General features: G+C 33.9%; 1 protein-coding gene across 1 annotated transcript; it reads left to right on the top strand.

Annotated features, from left to right (window-relative positions):
* The first annotated feature begins 234 nt into the window (after positions 1-234).
* On the top strand, positions 235-3,565 carry LOC131030480 (pectinesterase). Its single transcript, XM_057961320.1, has 2 exons — positions 235-1,235; positions 2,659-3,565. Exons 1-2 carry the CDS (start codon positions 263-265, stop codon positions 3,348-3,350), a joined length of 1,665 nt encoding a protein of 554 aa, XP_057817303.1. The 5' UTR covers positions 235-262; the 3' UTR covers positions 3,351-3,565.
* Positions 3,566-13,010: the final 9,445 nt, after the last annotated feature.

Here is a 13,010-nt window from a genome sequence, read left to right as displayed (position 1 = left end):
CGGGAAATCATCAAATAAAATATGCAAAACGATGAGCTTGTTCATAGGTTACTGTTTGCATAATTTTGTAAACTATGGTCAAGTCAATGGAGGTAGCTGTAATCTTGCCACTTAGATAATTAAGAGACCGCCTAATTGATAAACATGGGTGAGCTCGGATGCTTGTGATTTCGTTGACTTTAACTTATCGACTCTATAAAATACTTGACAACAGATTGTATGGCCACCAATATTCTTAGTTCGAGTCTATGTTTGAGAAGTAATGGCTTCTAAGTTTCTCCTTGTGATTTTCCTAGCGCTTCTCTCTTCATATCAGTCTAGAGTCGATGCCCAAGACAGTTATGTTAAATCTGCTTGCGAATTAGCTGCCAATAGGACATACTGTGAGCGGAGCCTGTATCAAAGTCGAGTATCATCTCGAGATGGGCCTAAAAATCTGAGTGAAATTATTATGAAAAACAGCTTACGTCAAGCTAAAGTTGTTCGAGGCTCTATTTCTGGTAGGTCATCGAGTGGCGGGTCAAGGCAGAACCAAGCTGTAGAGGATTGCAGTTTTCTCTACGATCTCACCGTCGATTATTTGACGGCGAGTCTGTCAAAGCTGGCAAACTCCACAACTTCGACTGTGGGATGGAAGAGCGCCGTGGATATTCAGAGTTTTCTGAGTGCAGCCCTCACCAATCAGGCCACCTGTCTGGAAGGACTGAAAGAGGCCAATGTAAAGTCCCACCAGTTTTCCTTCACCAATGACATATCTAACGCTTCAGATTCTGTAAGCAGTAGTTTGGCTTTGATGAAGAAATTTTTTATTGCGGGGAAGGCTCCCGGGAAGAGTTCCCACAGTGCTCAGAACCGACGTCTGTTATCTGACGATGATTTTCTGTCTCAATATGGATCGCTTGATCATGGAGTTCCGTCATGGTTGTCTCGGGCGGACAGAAGGCGGCTTCTGCAAAGCTCAGATGGTGACGGCGTCTTAGTGGGTGACTTCGTAACGGTGGCGCAGGATGATAGCGGGAATTTCACCACCATTACTGATGCAGTCAACTCTGCTCCCAACAAAAGCGCAGACAGATACGTGATCTATGTTACCGCAGGTGTATACAACGAAAATGTGGACATTCCCAAGAACAAATATAATATTATGCTCATTGGAGATGGAATAGATGTGACTGTAATTACTGGGAATAGAAGCGTCGTGGATGGATGGACTACGTTTAACTCTGCAACAGTTTGTAAGCTTCTAACCTCTTTTTGTTTGCTTTTCTCCATGGTATTTTAGAACTAGGAACCTTTGGTGCTCTTCTGACTTCACAAAATACATTGTTGCTTAAGAATTCTAATAAAATAGAATTAGAACACTCTCATGATTTGATACATACCCAGTTTAGGCTGTTTGATTGGAATGGTTGGGATTTTTTATATTTTAAAAAGTACTTTTAATAATAATTGATATCTGCAATAAATGATATTTTCTATATTTTTAATTATTTGTGTAGTTTTAAGAAATAGTGTGTTATATAGATTTTTTTTGAAAGACGGGTAAATTCTATTGATTGGGAATTGTGAAGGGTGGTTTCAATGAAAGTGTTCAATAATAATATCTTAATGGAGTTTGAACTTTGGTGACAAGAAAAAAACACTACATTTAAATAATCATATTATGTTAATAACATCATTTTTGTTTCTTAGATTAATGTTATATTAATTTTAAGTTTTATGCTGATAATTTGGTAATAAATAAGTGTCTATAATATTATCATTTATGAAATAATATTAAAGTTTTCATTGTTAATCACTTTGGTTGTTGAAGACTTCTTGAATCTAAGAATTTAAAATGTTAAGTTTTTTCTTCTTATCGAAAATGAGACAAACGTTTAAAAGACTGAACCTATTAGATTTGCTAATAAATGTGAGATGATTTCCATACAACCTTGATTATATATTTTGGTCAATCGAATTATCATTTTCTGCATCTCTACATGAATATATTTGTGAATGCTTTTCTGAATAATCTTCCACTTGTATTTCTCACTGAAATTATTCTTCTAATTTTTCAAATTTTCTTATAACATTTTCTTCTTGATGAGTTGAAATAATCACACCCAAAAGAAAAAGAATACTAAACGATATAACCATAGCATAGGATCCTAGTGATAAGTGGATTAATAGAATGATTGACAAAATATTTTTATAAAAATATAAGTGAGACTTTTCCATAAACCCTTTACGCATCATTCAACTTTACTCATAATTGCCCCCACTCAAAAGAAACTAGTTTTTAACTATAAAATTCCAACTTCTACCTAATTATACTCGTGTTTTCTTTGGTGTTGACGTAGTTTTCTCTGCAAACATATATATGTTAGTCTAATCTCCATAGGTCAAACAAACAAAATCTAGACAATGAACAAATCTTCCATATTGTCTGCATTTCTAGAGAAAGCGTAAAGTTGAAAATACGTAAGATGATTGCAATCATTTCCATTTAGTTTATTCATTTAATTCCATAGTGCTACAGGTACCAGTCTCTATTGCGTGTTCTGTAATTCTCAAATTATTGAGGCTCGTTAGATATTGAAATCGTGTCACATGTTGACTTCAGTATGGTTAATATTACTTGGATCTGATATTCTTTGCCGGGTTGGCTCCATGCAGCTGCAGTTGGACAAGGTTTTCTTGCACGCGATATCACCATCGAAAACACAGCAGGAGCAGTGAAGCACCAGGCCGTGGCTCTACGTGTGGGGTCTGATCTATCAGCCTTTTACCGCTGCAGTTTCAAGGGCTACCAAGACACTCTCTACACTCACTCCCTCCGTCAATTCTACCGAGAATGCGACATCTACGGCACTGTGGATTTCATCTTTGGCAACGCCGCAGTAGTTTTTCAGGACTGCACTCTTCTTGCACGGAAACCCATGGACAACCAGCAGAATCTTTATACTGCTCAAGGTAGAACAGACCCAAATCAAAATACTGGAATATCTATTCACAATTGTAATGTAACTGCTGCGCCTGAACTTGTTCCTGTTATCAGCTCTTTCCCCACATACCTGGGTAGGCCATGGAAACAGTACTCTCGTACTGTTTACATGCAGTCTTATCTAGATAGTTATATCCAGCCAGCTGGGTGGTTAGCGTGGTCTGGAGACTTTGCCTTGAGCACGTTATATTACGGTGAATATGGTAACAGCGGACCCGGGGCAGATACTTCACAGAGAGTCTCGTGGTCTGGTTATCATGTGATGAACAGCATTGATGCTCAAAATTTCACTGTGAGTTCATTTATTGCAGGGGACGCATGGTTATCATTAGCTGCTGTACCCTTCGATGCAGGCTTGCTTTAAAGGCAAACTACAACAGCTATTTCACTTCTTGCAACACCACAGCTCTAAAATTTATTCTTTTAAAGACTAAACATACAGTAATATATCTGGCAACAAGAACTCCCATCTCTTCCCATAGAGTATTTAGCTCTAGTGCGAATATCTCGTTGGAAATCAAGAACATTTTGGAAAATTAAACTCTTATTGTGAAAATAAGATCATATTCTTTAATGTCTCCTAGCTTAGTACTCATTGTATAAATGGCCTTGCTTGGTGAAGTTTACGTGTATATGTAAAGACTTTTGGATGGCCACTCTTAAATCACACACTAAGCAATATGTTAAGTCTAAAAAATGCTCATCAATTCTCATTGTTTAATACTTTTAAGTCTAGAAGTGTATTCTTAGTGTGACCGCACAGCTTAAGCACAATATTAAGCCTACAAAATGTCCCTCAATTCTGTGTGTTTTAACCATTTTAAGTTTAAAAGTGTAAGCTTAGTGTGTGTGATTTAAGCCATTCCCTCTTCGATTTGTTCTTTAATGTGATCATTTATTACATTATAACATACTTTAGCTGTAATGTTTAAGTGTGCCTACAAAGTCTATTGAATTTTATTATATAAAATCAACAAAGAAGTAAGTGTTAGCACCCATCTTTATTTTTCTTAATAAAAATGAAAAAAGTAAAGTACAAGATTATATTATTCGTGAAAAATAAAAAATTCAATAAGAGACCCACCAACCTGAACAACAACACTCAAGTCAATAAACAAACTAAAGCTATCAGATTTGCACAATCCATGTGATTGTATGTGTTGCTTCTGGATTTGATTGTGTGAATGTTTTTCATCGACGTTTCAGATCACACTCTATGCTCCATCATCAGGATGAGATAGAGATTATAAGGAGAAAAATGGGTGATCTAAAACGTTGATGAAAAAACATTCACACAATCAAATCCAGAAGCAACACATACAATAAACAAAGTGCCAACTAATGAAACTTAAAATTTTAGTTGAAAGAAGAATATATACAAAAGGAGAGAAAGGATAACCAAATTAACAATAAAAGACATAAAAATGTGTGAATGTGAAGACTTTATTAGAAACAAATTATCTTATAAGGTAGAGAACCATCATGTTTATATCCTTTGCAAATATTGTTGTTTTTCACCCATCAAATTAAGTTTTCTTTGTAATTTATAATTTTTTTATTTCAAATTATATTATGTTTTAATATTTATTATATATATAAATATTTGATAATTTAAAAATTGTTCATTTTTTTATTCACAATTGATTTAATAATATTTAAATTATAATTTCTGATTTTTTTTGAGCTTCTAATGTCTAGAATTTTACTTGAAGAAATTAATAGAAAAAATTCTCTTATAATTGTAAAATACTCATATCACAATACTATGTCACACATAAAAAATTGTTAAAAATAACCAAAAGTATGACTAATAATATAATAATAGCATAAAGTGTAGGATGATATAATTTCAATGCACAACACCATAGAGAAAGAACATAAACATAATGAAATGATGTCAATATGAAAAATAAATGAATGATATGGAAAGTCCCTCAACCAAGTATAGAGTACTCAATTCACATACATCAATGATATTAACAATATGCAATAATTTAAAGGACCAAATCACATACTAAAGTTCTTTCTTGATGCATGGAATCCTTAAAATTTACCCAAGGATGTATTCACAACAATAAAGTATCATTTCAAACAATCCATGAATATTTTATTACTAGGGAGATGCAACAACTCATATGTGTCTTTATAGAGACTAATAAAGCATGTTGAAGAATAAAATCACAATGCAATAGTTGAAATGATGCCTAAATACATAGAGTACCGCAAAACCTCAAGGGTTAGACAAGTAAGAAAGACTATAGAATAAGCCAGCCTAAAATTTTCTTTTTGCAAAATGTGTAGGAAGTACTCATTTCTAGGTATCACGTATCTTGATATTTTGATATTCCCATAAGCAACCCTAGGTCACCTATGGTAAAATAGGTTACTCCTCTTAAGCCGCTCATTTAGCAACCTAGTTGTCCCTAGTAAATAAGATTACCCATGTTTACCAAAGCTTTTTGGTTGTCGTAAGACTTATTGAAGGCCTACAATCTGGCCCTAAAGAATGAAAAAGGTCTCTTATAATCCTCAAATATTTTTGAGAGCTCATCAATATATTTTCATAAAAAATTCTATAAATGTGGCATGATATCCCAAAACCAAAGAGATTTTGGCCTACAAATCCTAGGATTTTTTTTTGAAGAAAAGCTATGATTTACCCATATTTTATCTCAGTGATGAAATATTTGAAGAAATAAATTTTGAAGTAACTAAAGAATAAATTTTAATATTCTTATGTGTTATCTATCATGACTTTTTTTTGTTTGAATTCAAATGTAAATCAAATCAATGATAAGAAACAAAGAACCATTCCAACAAGCTCAAACCCACTAATAAAAAATCTAAATAGAAAAGCTTGTCAAATTAAATTGGTCAATCTAACATAAAAGATGATCATATACAAAATCCAAGATATTCTTCCTTGTATGATCATTAATTAGGAGTATCATCCATAAAATCAAGACTTGTGAATGGAAATTATTTCATTGTAGATCATAATGTAATTTATAATTAAATAACATATATTTTTTGAATCAATATAGTAAGATAAATTAGCATTTTTGTTCTACAAGGTAGAATTTGGAGGAGGAATTTTTTGAGATAGGAATTATCGTCATATTTTACAAAGAAGTAAATGGGAAACAAAAGGAAAAGAAAAATTATGACTCCACAAAAGCATTCAAAAAAATACACAAAAATTATGTGAATAAAGAATACAAATATATTATAGACAAAAATAAGGTAAGCATATTTTCTTTTCTATTTATATAATATTATTATAAAGTATATTATTTTAGTAGAATTTTTTAATTTTATATAGGCTGATTTTGTTCGCATGATTGGCATAATTGATGAAGATGAGATCTTGGTGGATGACTGTACTGGTAAAGGAAGATGAAATGATCAGTTATTTATATTGTCATTGATGTCAACCAAGTTCAACTAATGTTTAATGATGTTTACAATTGGTTTTTTGGTGAATAACTTGTTGGCTAAGTGATTTGGTCTACTGGAGTAAGAGTTTGACAAAGTTTACTAGCAAGACTGTGATTTAGGACCTTAACCAGTAAAGAAGATAAGTTTTGATGGAATCAGGTGATTGGAGATGTTTGGTGACTTGTGGTTTGATACATAAGCTTTTATGATGGATTTGAGTATGTAACTAGAACCGCACCCTATGTTGATTATCGGAAGGCACATTTTGAATTTCTAATTAAGGTTTTCCTGAGTTTAAGGACCGGTAAAGAAGGGTTTAAGGATGATAATGTGACACAAACCGCATGATGAGTTTGAAAGATGTTTTGGCATATTTGGAGAACAAATTCCTTGGGAATGTGCAAAGTTCTTAACACAATGTGCTAAGGGTTTAACTTTGTACCAAATCAACTTTCTGTGATTATTTATGATCATTCAATGGTCGACATTGATTTATAATTGCTTGTAATGATCCCTATGATGATTTGTAAAGAGTTGTAAAGATCTATAATGATCTATGTAGTAAATCTTAGGGTTTTGATGTCGACCTAGTTGTAAAAGTTATTTATGTTGGCAAGGTTGATGTTTTGATGTGTCGGTGATTTTGAGAAGTGTGAGAAGCCAAACTAGTGTGTGAGAAGATCTGCTAGAGAGATGCAGATTTAGAACTTAATTGCATTTGATCAAGCAAGCAGTAGAGTGCTATACATAGATCATTCATTGTTGTTATTTAACAATTAAAATAGCTAAAATCCCTTAATAGGATAGGTCCTAACAGGCCTCACATTGTAAAATCCCCTAACAGGGTGACTCGATATCTAATTTCCAAATCCTCTTGCGACGTTGATGCTAACAGATCAAAGCTTATAATAGGGCTGAGTTAAATCCCTTAGCTGGGTGACTCTTAACATGGTCTACTCCTAACAAGGTGTCATTGTAAGCTTCTAACTGGGCTTGGCTCCTAATGGGGTGCATTCTGAAAGAGTGCAAAATATTTGTGGCTACCAATTCCCACTGTGGTTTTTCCCTATTTGGGTTTCCACATGAAAAACATGGTGTTTATGTGTGGTATACTTTCTGATGATATTCATATTTTATTTTTGTTAACTGGTAAAGATAGTTTATGTTTGTTTATTAGAGATCTTTAAGTGATTATCGGTAATGATGATTATATGATTGATGAAGCATTTTGATTAGTTAATAAGGTGGTAACTGTGTATTGATCTAATATTGTATTGATGACTGATCTGATCAATAAGCTTGCATAACAGGAAATTTTTATCTAGATCTGATAAGGAAATGTGTTATGAAGATTTGGTTTAAGTGTTGAATTTTTTTAGATCTGAGATAAGTTTATTTTGGTGTTGAAAGTTTTAGTTTTTGTTAATACTGATTCACCCCCCTCTTAGTATTAATTGGATCCTCTATGTTTATCAATTGGTATCAGAGTATTGGTCCCCTGCGTGCAGAAAGCCTAACAGCTTGAGGGAAAGATTCTATGAAAGATGATGAAGGAGGAGGGTCCCAAGTTTACCAATGACAACTACTGGATATGGAGTGATCGGATGAAGACCTACATTAAAGGAATGGGTTCAGAGTACTGGAATCATGTGTTAACTGGATATGTTGCACCTACTACCAATTTCTTGACACCGGATGAGCTCAAGGAACAACAGGAAAACATTTAGTCTCTTGAAGCAATTGTAAGTACTATGTCTAACTCTAAATATATTGATGTTCATGGATTAGAAACTACAAATGAAGTATGGGAGAAATTAAAATTAATCTATGGAGGAGATGAACATGTACAAAGGGCAAAGTAAGAGAGTCTAAGAGGAAAAATTGATGATATGAAAATGGTTGACTGTGAGAACATAACTCAATATGGACAAAGGATTAAGGAAGTTTTAGGTGGAATAAAGAGTGTCAGAGGTAAGATTGAAGATGATACTATTGTTAAAAAAATGCTTAGAACTCTTTTATTGCAGTATTCTATCAGAGTATCTGCTATTCAAGAACTGAGATCCATTTCAAAAGATAAAGTTTTTGTTGATTCTTTAATTGGAAAGTGAACTGCATTTGAACTTAACAACTTTGATATTGTGTTTCCAAAACTTCTGAATCTGCATTTAAGGCTTCAATAACCAGTATATCAGCAAGGAAAGGAAAAGATCTTTGTCATAATCATGACTATAAGTCTAGTCATGGTGGTAGCAGAGGTGATGGTGATGATGAAGATCATCTGATGGAACTTGAGGCATTACTGGCTAGAATATTCCCTAGAGGAACAGGTAAATATAAAGGTAAATTACCCTTGAAGTGTTTCTCTTGTAGTAAGATTGGACACATAGGTGCTAACTGCCCTAATGTTGATAAGAAAGATAAGTTTAGGAGATTCAAAGGGAAAAGCAACAAACATTGTTATGTTGCAGTTGATGAAGGTGTGACCAATGATTAATTGGAAGAAGATGACAATGAGGAGATAGTATTTGTTGATGTGAAGGAGGATCTGACTGATGAGAAGGCTTTGGTGTCTCATACGGATATCAGTGATTAATGGATAATATATAGTGGTTGCTCACACCACATGACCAGTGACAAAAATAAGTTCCTATCCCTTGAAGAATTTGATGGAGGTGTTGTAAGATTTGGTAATAAATCTCCCTGCATGGTTAAAGGTAAAGGATCAATTTCATTAAATGAGAGAAGTAATGCAGATGATGTCTTTTGAGTTGAAGGACTAAAACATACCCTCTTGAGTGTTGGTCAAATTAATGATAAGGGATATCTACTTGAATTTAAAAGTGGAGTGTGCATGATTCTTGGAAATAATGGAGAATTGATTGCTATTGGGAAGAAGACTAGAGGTAATTTATTTCATCTGAATACTAATGTAAATGATTGTTTGGTGGTGAAGATTGAAGATAGATCGTTGTGGTACAACAGATTCTTTTTGACAATTTGATTAAAGTTAGTAAGTAAAGTATTGTTAGAGGTTTGCGAAATCTTGTGAAACCGAACAATGTGTTATGCAAGCATTGTCATATGGGTAAGATGACCTTTGTATCATTCAAGAGTAAGTCTTTTTCTTCAGAGAATATTCTTGATTTGGTGGATACTGATCTTTGTGGTCCTATGAGGACTAAGAGCTATTTTGGTGATAAGTAGTTTATGATCTTTACTGATGATTATTCCAAAATGATGTGGGTAACTTTTCTGAGAGAAATGTATGAGTCTTTTAGTAATTCTAAAGCATTTAAATCTCTTGTTGAGAAAGATACCGGTAAGAATCTAAAATGTTTGAGATCTAACTGGGGAGGTGAATTTACTTCTGATAAGTTTGTGAAGTATTGTGATGAACAGGGAATTAAGAGGGAGATGTTAGCTCCTAGAACTCCACAACAAAATGGGATAGTAGAGAGAATGAATATAATATTTTTTGAATCTTCTAGAACCATGTTGATTCAAGGTGAAGTACCGAAGATGTTTTGGAGAGAAGCATTCATCACTGATGTCTATACTTTGAACTGGGTACTTGTCAAAAAAGGTAATAACAAAACACCTTATGAATTATGGCATGGAAAGACTCCTAGTGTGAGCTATTTCAAAATATTTGGGAGTAAATGTTATATTAAGAGAGATGATTACACTGAAAAATTTGATTCTAAGTGTGATAAAGGCATTTTTCTTGGTTACTCTACAAAGAGTAAGTCATTTAAATGTTATAACAAGAGAACTAAGAAGATCATTGAGAGTGCTAATGTGAAGATAGTTGAACTCCTTGAGAAATCTAGTGAGTCTAGTAGATCTAAGCCTAGGAAAGATGAAGAAAGACTTGTGTTCATAGAACCGGAAGTGCAGAAGACTAATGAGCAAAATATTGCAAAAATAGGTGCTCAACCGGTAAATGTAGAGTGCGATGAAGAACATGAAGAACATGAAGCAAGAAGCAGATCAGCGAAACCAGTTATTCCAAGGTACATCAAGTTAAATCACTCATAAGAACAAGTAATTGGAGATAAACATGTTGGAGTACAAACAAGGAGGAAAATAAGAGAAAATTCTTGTCTGATTTCTACTATTGAGCCAAAAACAGTAAGAGAGGCATTAAAGGATGATGACTAGATTAGTGCAATGAATGAGGATTTAGGTCAGATAGAGAACAACAAGACATGGACACTTGTTTCCAAATCAAAAGATAAGAATGTGATTGAAACCAAATAGGTTTTTAGAAACAAGTTAAATCAAGTAGGAAAGGTTGTGAGAAATAAAGCAAGATTGGTTTGCAAAGGATAGATGCACAAGAAGAAGGAGAAGATTATGGTGAAACCTTTGCACTTGTGGCAAGATTGGAAGGAGTAAGAATTCTACTTGCTTATGCTGCATTTAAAGGATTTAAAGTCTATCAGATGGATATTAAATCAACTTTTCTCAATGGCATCCTTGAAGAAGAAGTATACATAGAACAAAAAGATGGATTTTCTTTGTCTGAAGACAAAGATATGGTTTCCAAATTACATAAGTCACTATATGGATTGAAGCAAGCACTGAGAGCATGCTTTGAAAGGTTGCATGCCCACCTAATCAAGATAGGATTCCAGCGTACCAGTGAGGATAGTAACATATATCTAAATACTGATGGACAAAAAGTATTGATAGCTGAAGTATTTGTGGATGACATTATCTTTGGTGGTAATGATGACTTATGCATGGATTTTGTTAAGGAGATGAAAAAAGAATTTGAGATGTCTCTTATTGGAGAGATTAATTTTTTTATTGGGTTGCAGGTCTAGTAGTTGGATGATGGAATTTTTATCTGGAGTAAGTATGTCAAAGAGGTGTTGAAAAAATTTGGCATGGAAGATTGTAAATCAGTTCATACTCTGATGGTGATAGGATGCAAGTTTTCTAAGCAAGATGACTCACCATATGTGGATTAGAAAGAATACATTTCTATGATTGGTAAATTGCAGACCGGATATTGCACATGTTGTTGGATTGGTTGCTGCATTTCAAAAGGATCCCAAGGAGACTCACTTGGTAGTAGTGAAAAGGATATTTTGGTACCTGAAAGGCACAATGGATTATGGTTTGTGATATCCTCATAAAAGAAATTTCTCTTTGGATGTGTTTACTAATGCATATTAGGTAGGCAATGTAGATGACCGGAAAAGCACTACCGGCGAAGCTTTTCTTCTTGGAGGCAGATTGGTTGCTTGGACAAGTAAGAAGCAAACATGTGTTTCTCAGTGAACAACAGAAGAAGAGTATGTTGCAGCATCAATGAATTGTATGTAGGCAATCTAGATGAGACATGTGCTTGAATGTTTTAGATTTGATATGCCTGAACCGGTAACTATTTACTGTGATAATACTAGTGCAATCAATATTTCAAAAAATCCTATGTTACATGCAAGAAAAAAGCACATAGAATTGAAATATCATTTCCTAAGGGAAAGAGTACAGGAAAAACAAGTCCGTATGGAGTATGTGACAAGCAAAGAGAAGCTAGCAGATATTTTCACAAAACCATTGCCAAAGATAACCTTTGAGTATCTCAAAGCTAAATTGGGGGTCAGGCCCCTCCTCAGACAAAACTGGAATACAAGATGCATCAATCCAGTGGGATTCATGACATTTTTTCACTTTGGATTGATGAGATGCAGACTACTGCGTAGGGGGGGCAGCTTAGATGTGTTTGCAAACATGTTGAAGACAACTACAATAGACTTAATTATTTATGATGCTTATGTACCTTTGGCATTGCTGTCAAAGGGGGAGAAGGAATATGATTGAGAGATGAAATATAATTGGGAGAATAAATATGATTAAGAAAAGACATATGATTTATTATTGTCATCAATTCCAAATGGGGAGATTGTTGGCATGTTTGTCATAACTGATGAAGATGATATGTTGGTGGATGATTGTACCAGTAGAGGAAGATGACATGATCATTTATTTATATTGTCATTGATGTCAACCAGGTTGAACTTATGTTTAATGATGTTTACAATTGGTTTTTTGGTGATTAACTTGTTGGCTAAGTGATTTGGTCTATCAGAGTAAGAGTTTGATAGTTTGACAGAGTTTACCGACAAGACTATGAATTAGGACCTTAACCAGTAACAAAGATAGTTTTGATGGAATTGATGATTCGCGATGTTTGGTGACTTTTGGTTTGATACATAAGCTTTTATGATGGATATGAGTATATAACCAGAACCGCACCCTATGTTGATTAGCGGAAGGAATGTTTTGAATTTCTAATGAAGTTTTGCTAGGGTTTAAGAAGGGTTTAAGGACCGATAAATAGTTCTCTTAATCGGTAATGATTTTTGGTTTGGTGGTGATCTACATCAAGTTCACTTGTTGATGATAACATGACACAAATGGCATCATGAGTTTGAAAGATGTTTTGGCACACTTGGAGAATGAATTTATTGGGAATGTACAGAGTGCTTAGCAGAAGGTGATAAGGGTTTGACTTTGTAACATATTGACTTGTTGTGATGATTTATGATCATTCAATGACCGATTTTAATTT

Source organism: Cryptomeria japonica, chromosome 2 (assembly GCF_030272615.1).
Source record: "Cryptomeria japonica chromosome 2, Sugi_1.0, whole genome shotgun sequence".
Taxonomy (NCBI): domain Eukaryota; kingdom Viridiplantae; phylum Streptophyta; class Pinopsida; order Cupressales; family Cupressaceae; genus Cryptomeria; species Cryptomeria japonica.
This window is presented reverse-complemented; position numbering and strand designations above follow the sequence as displayed.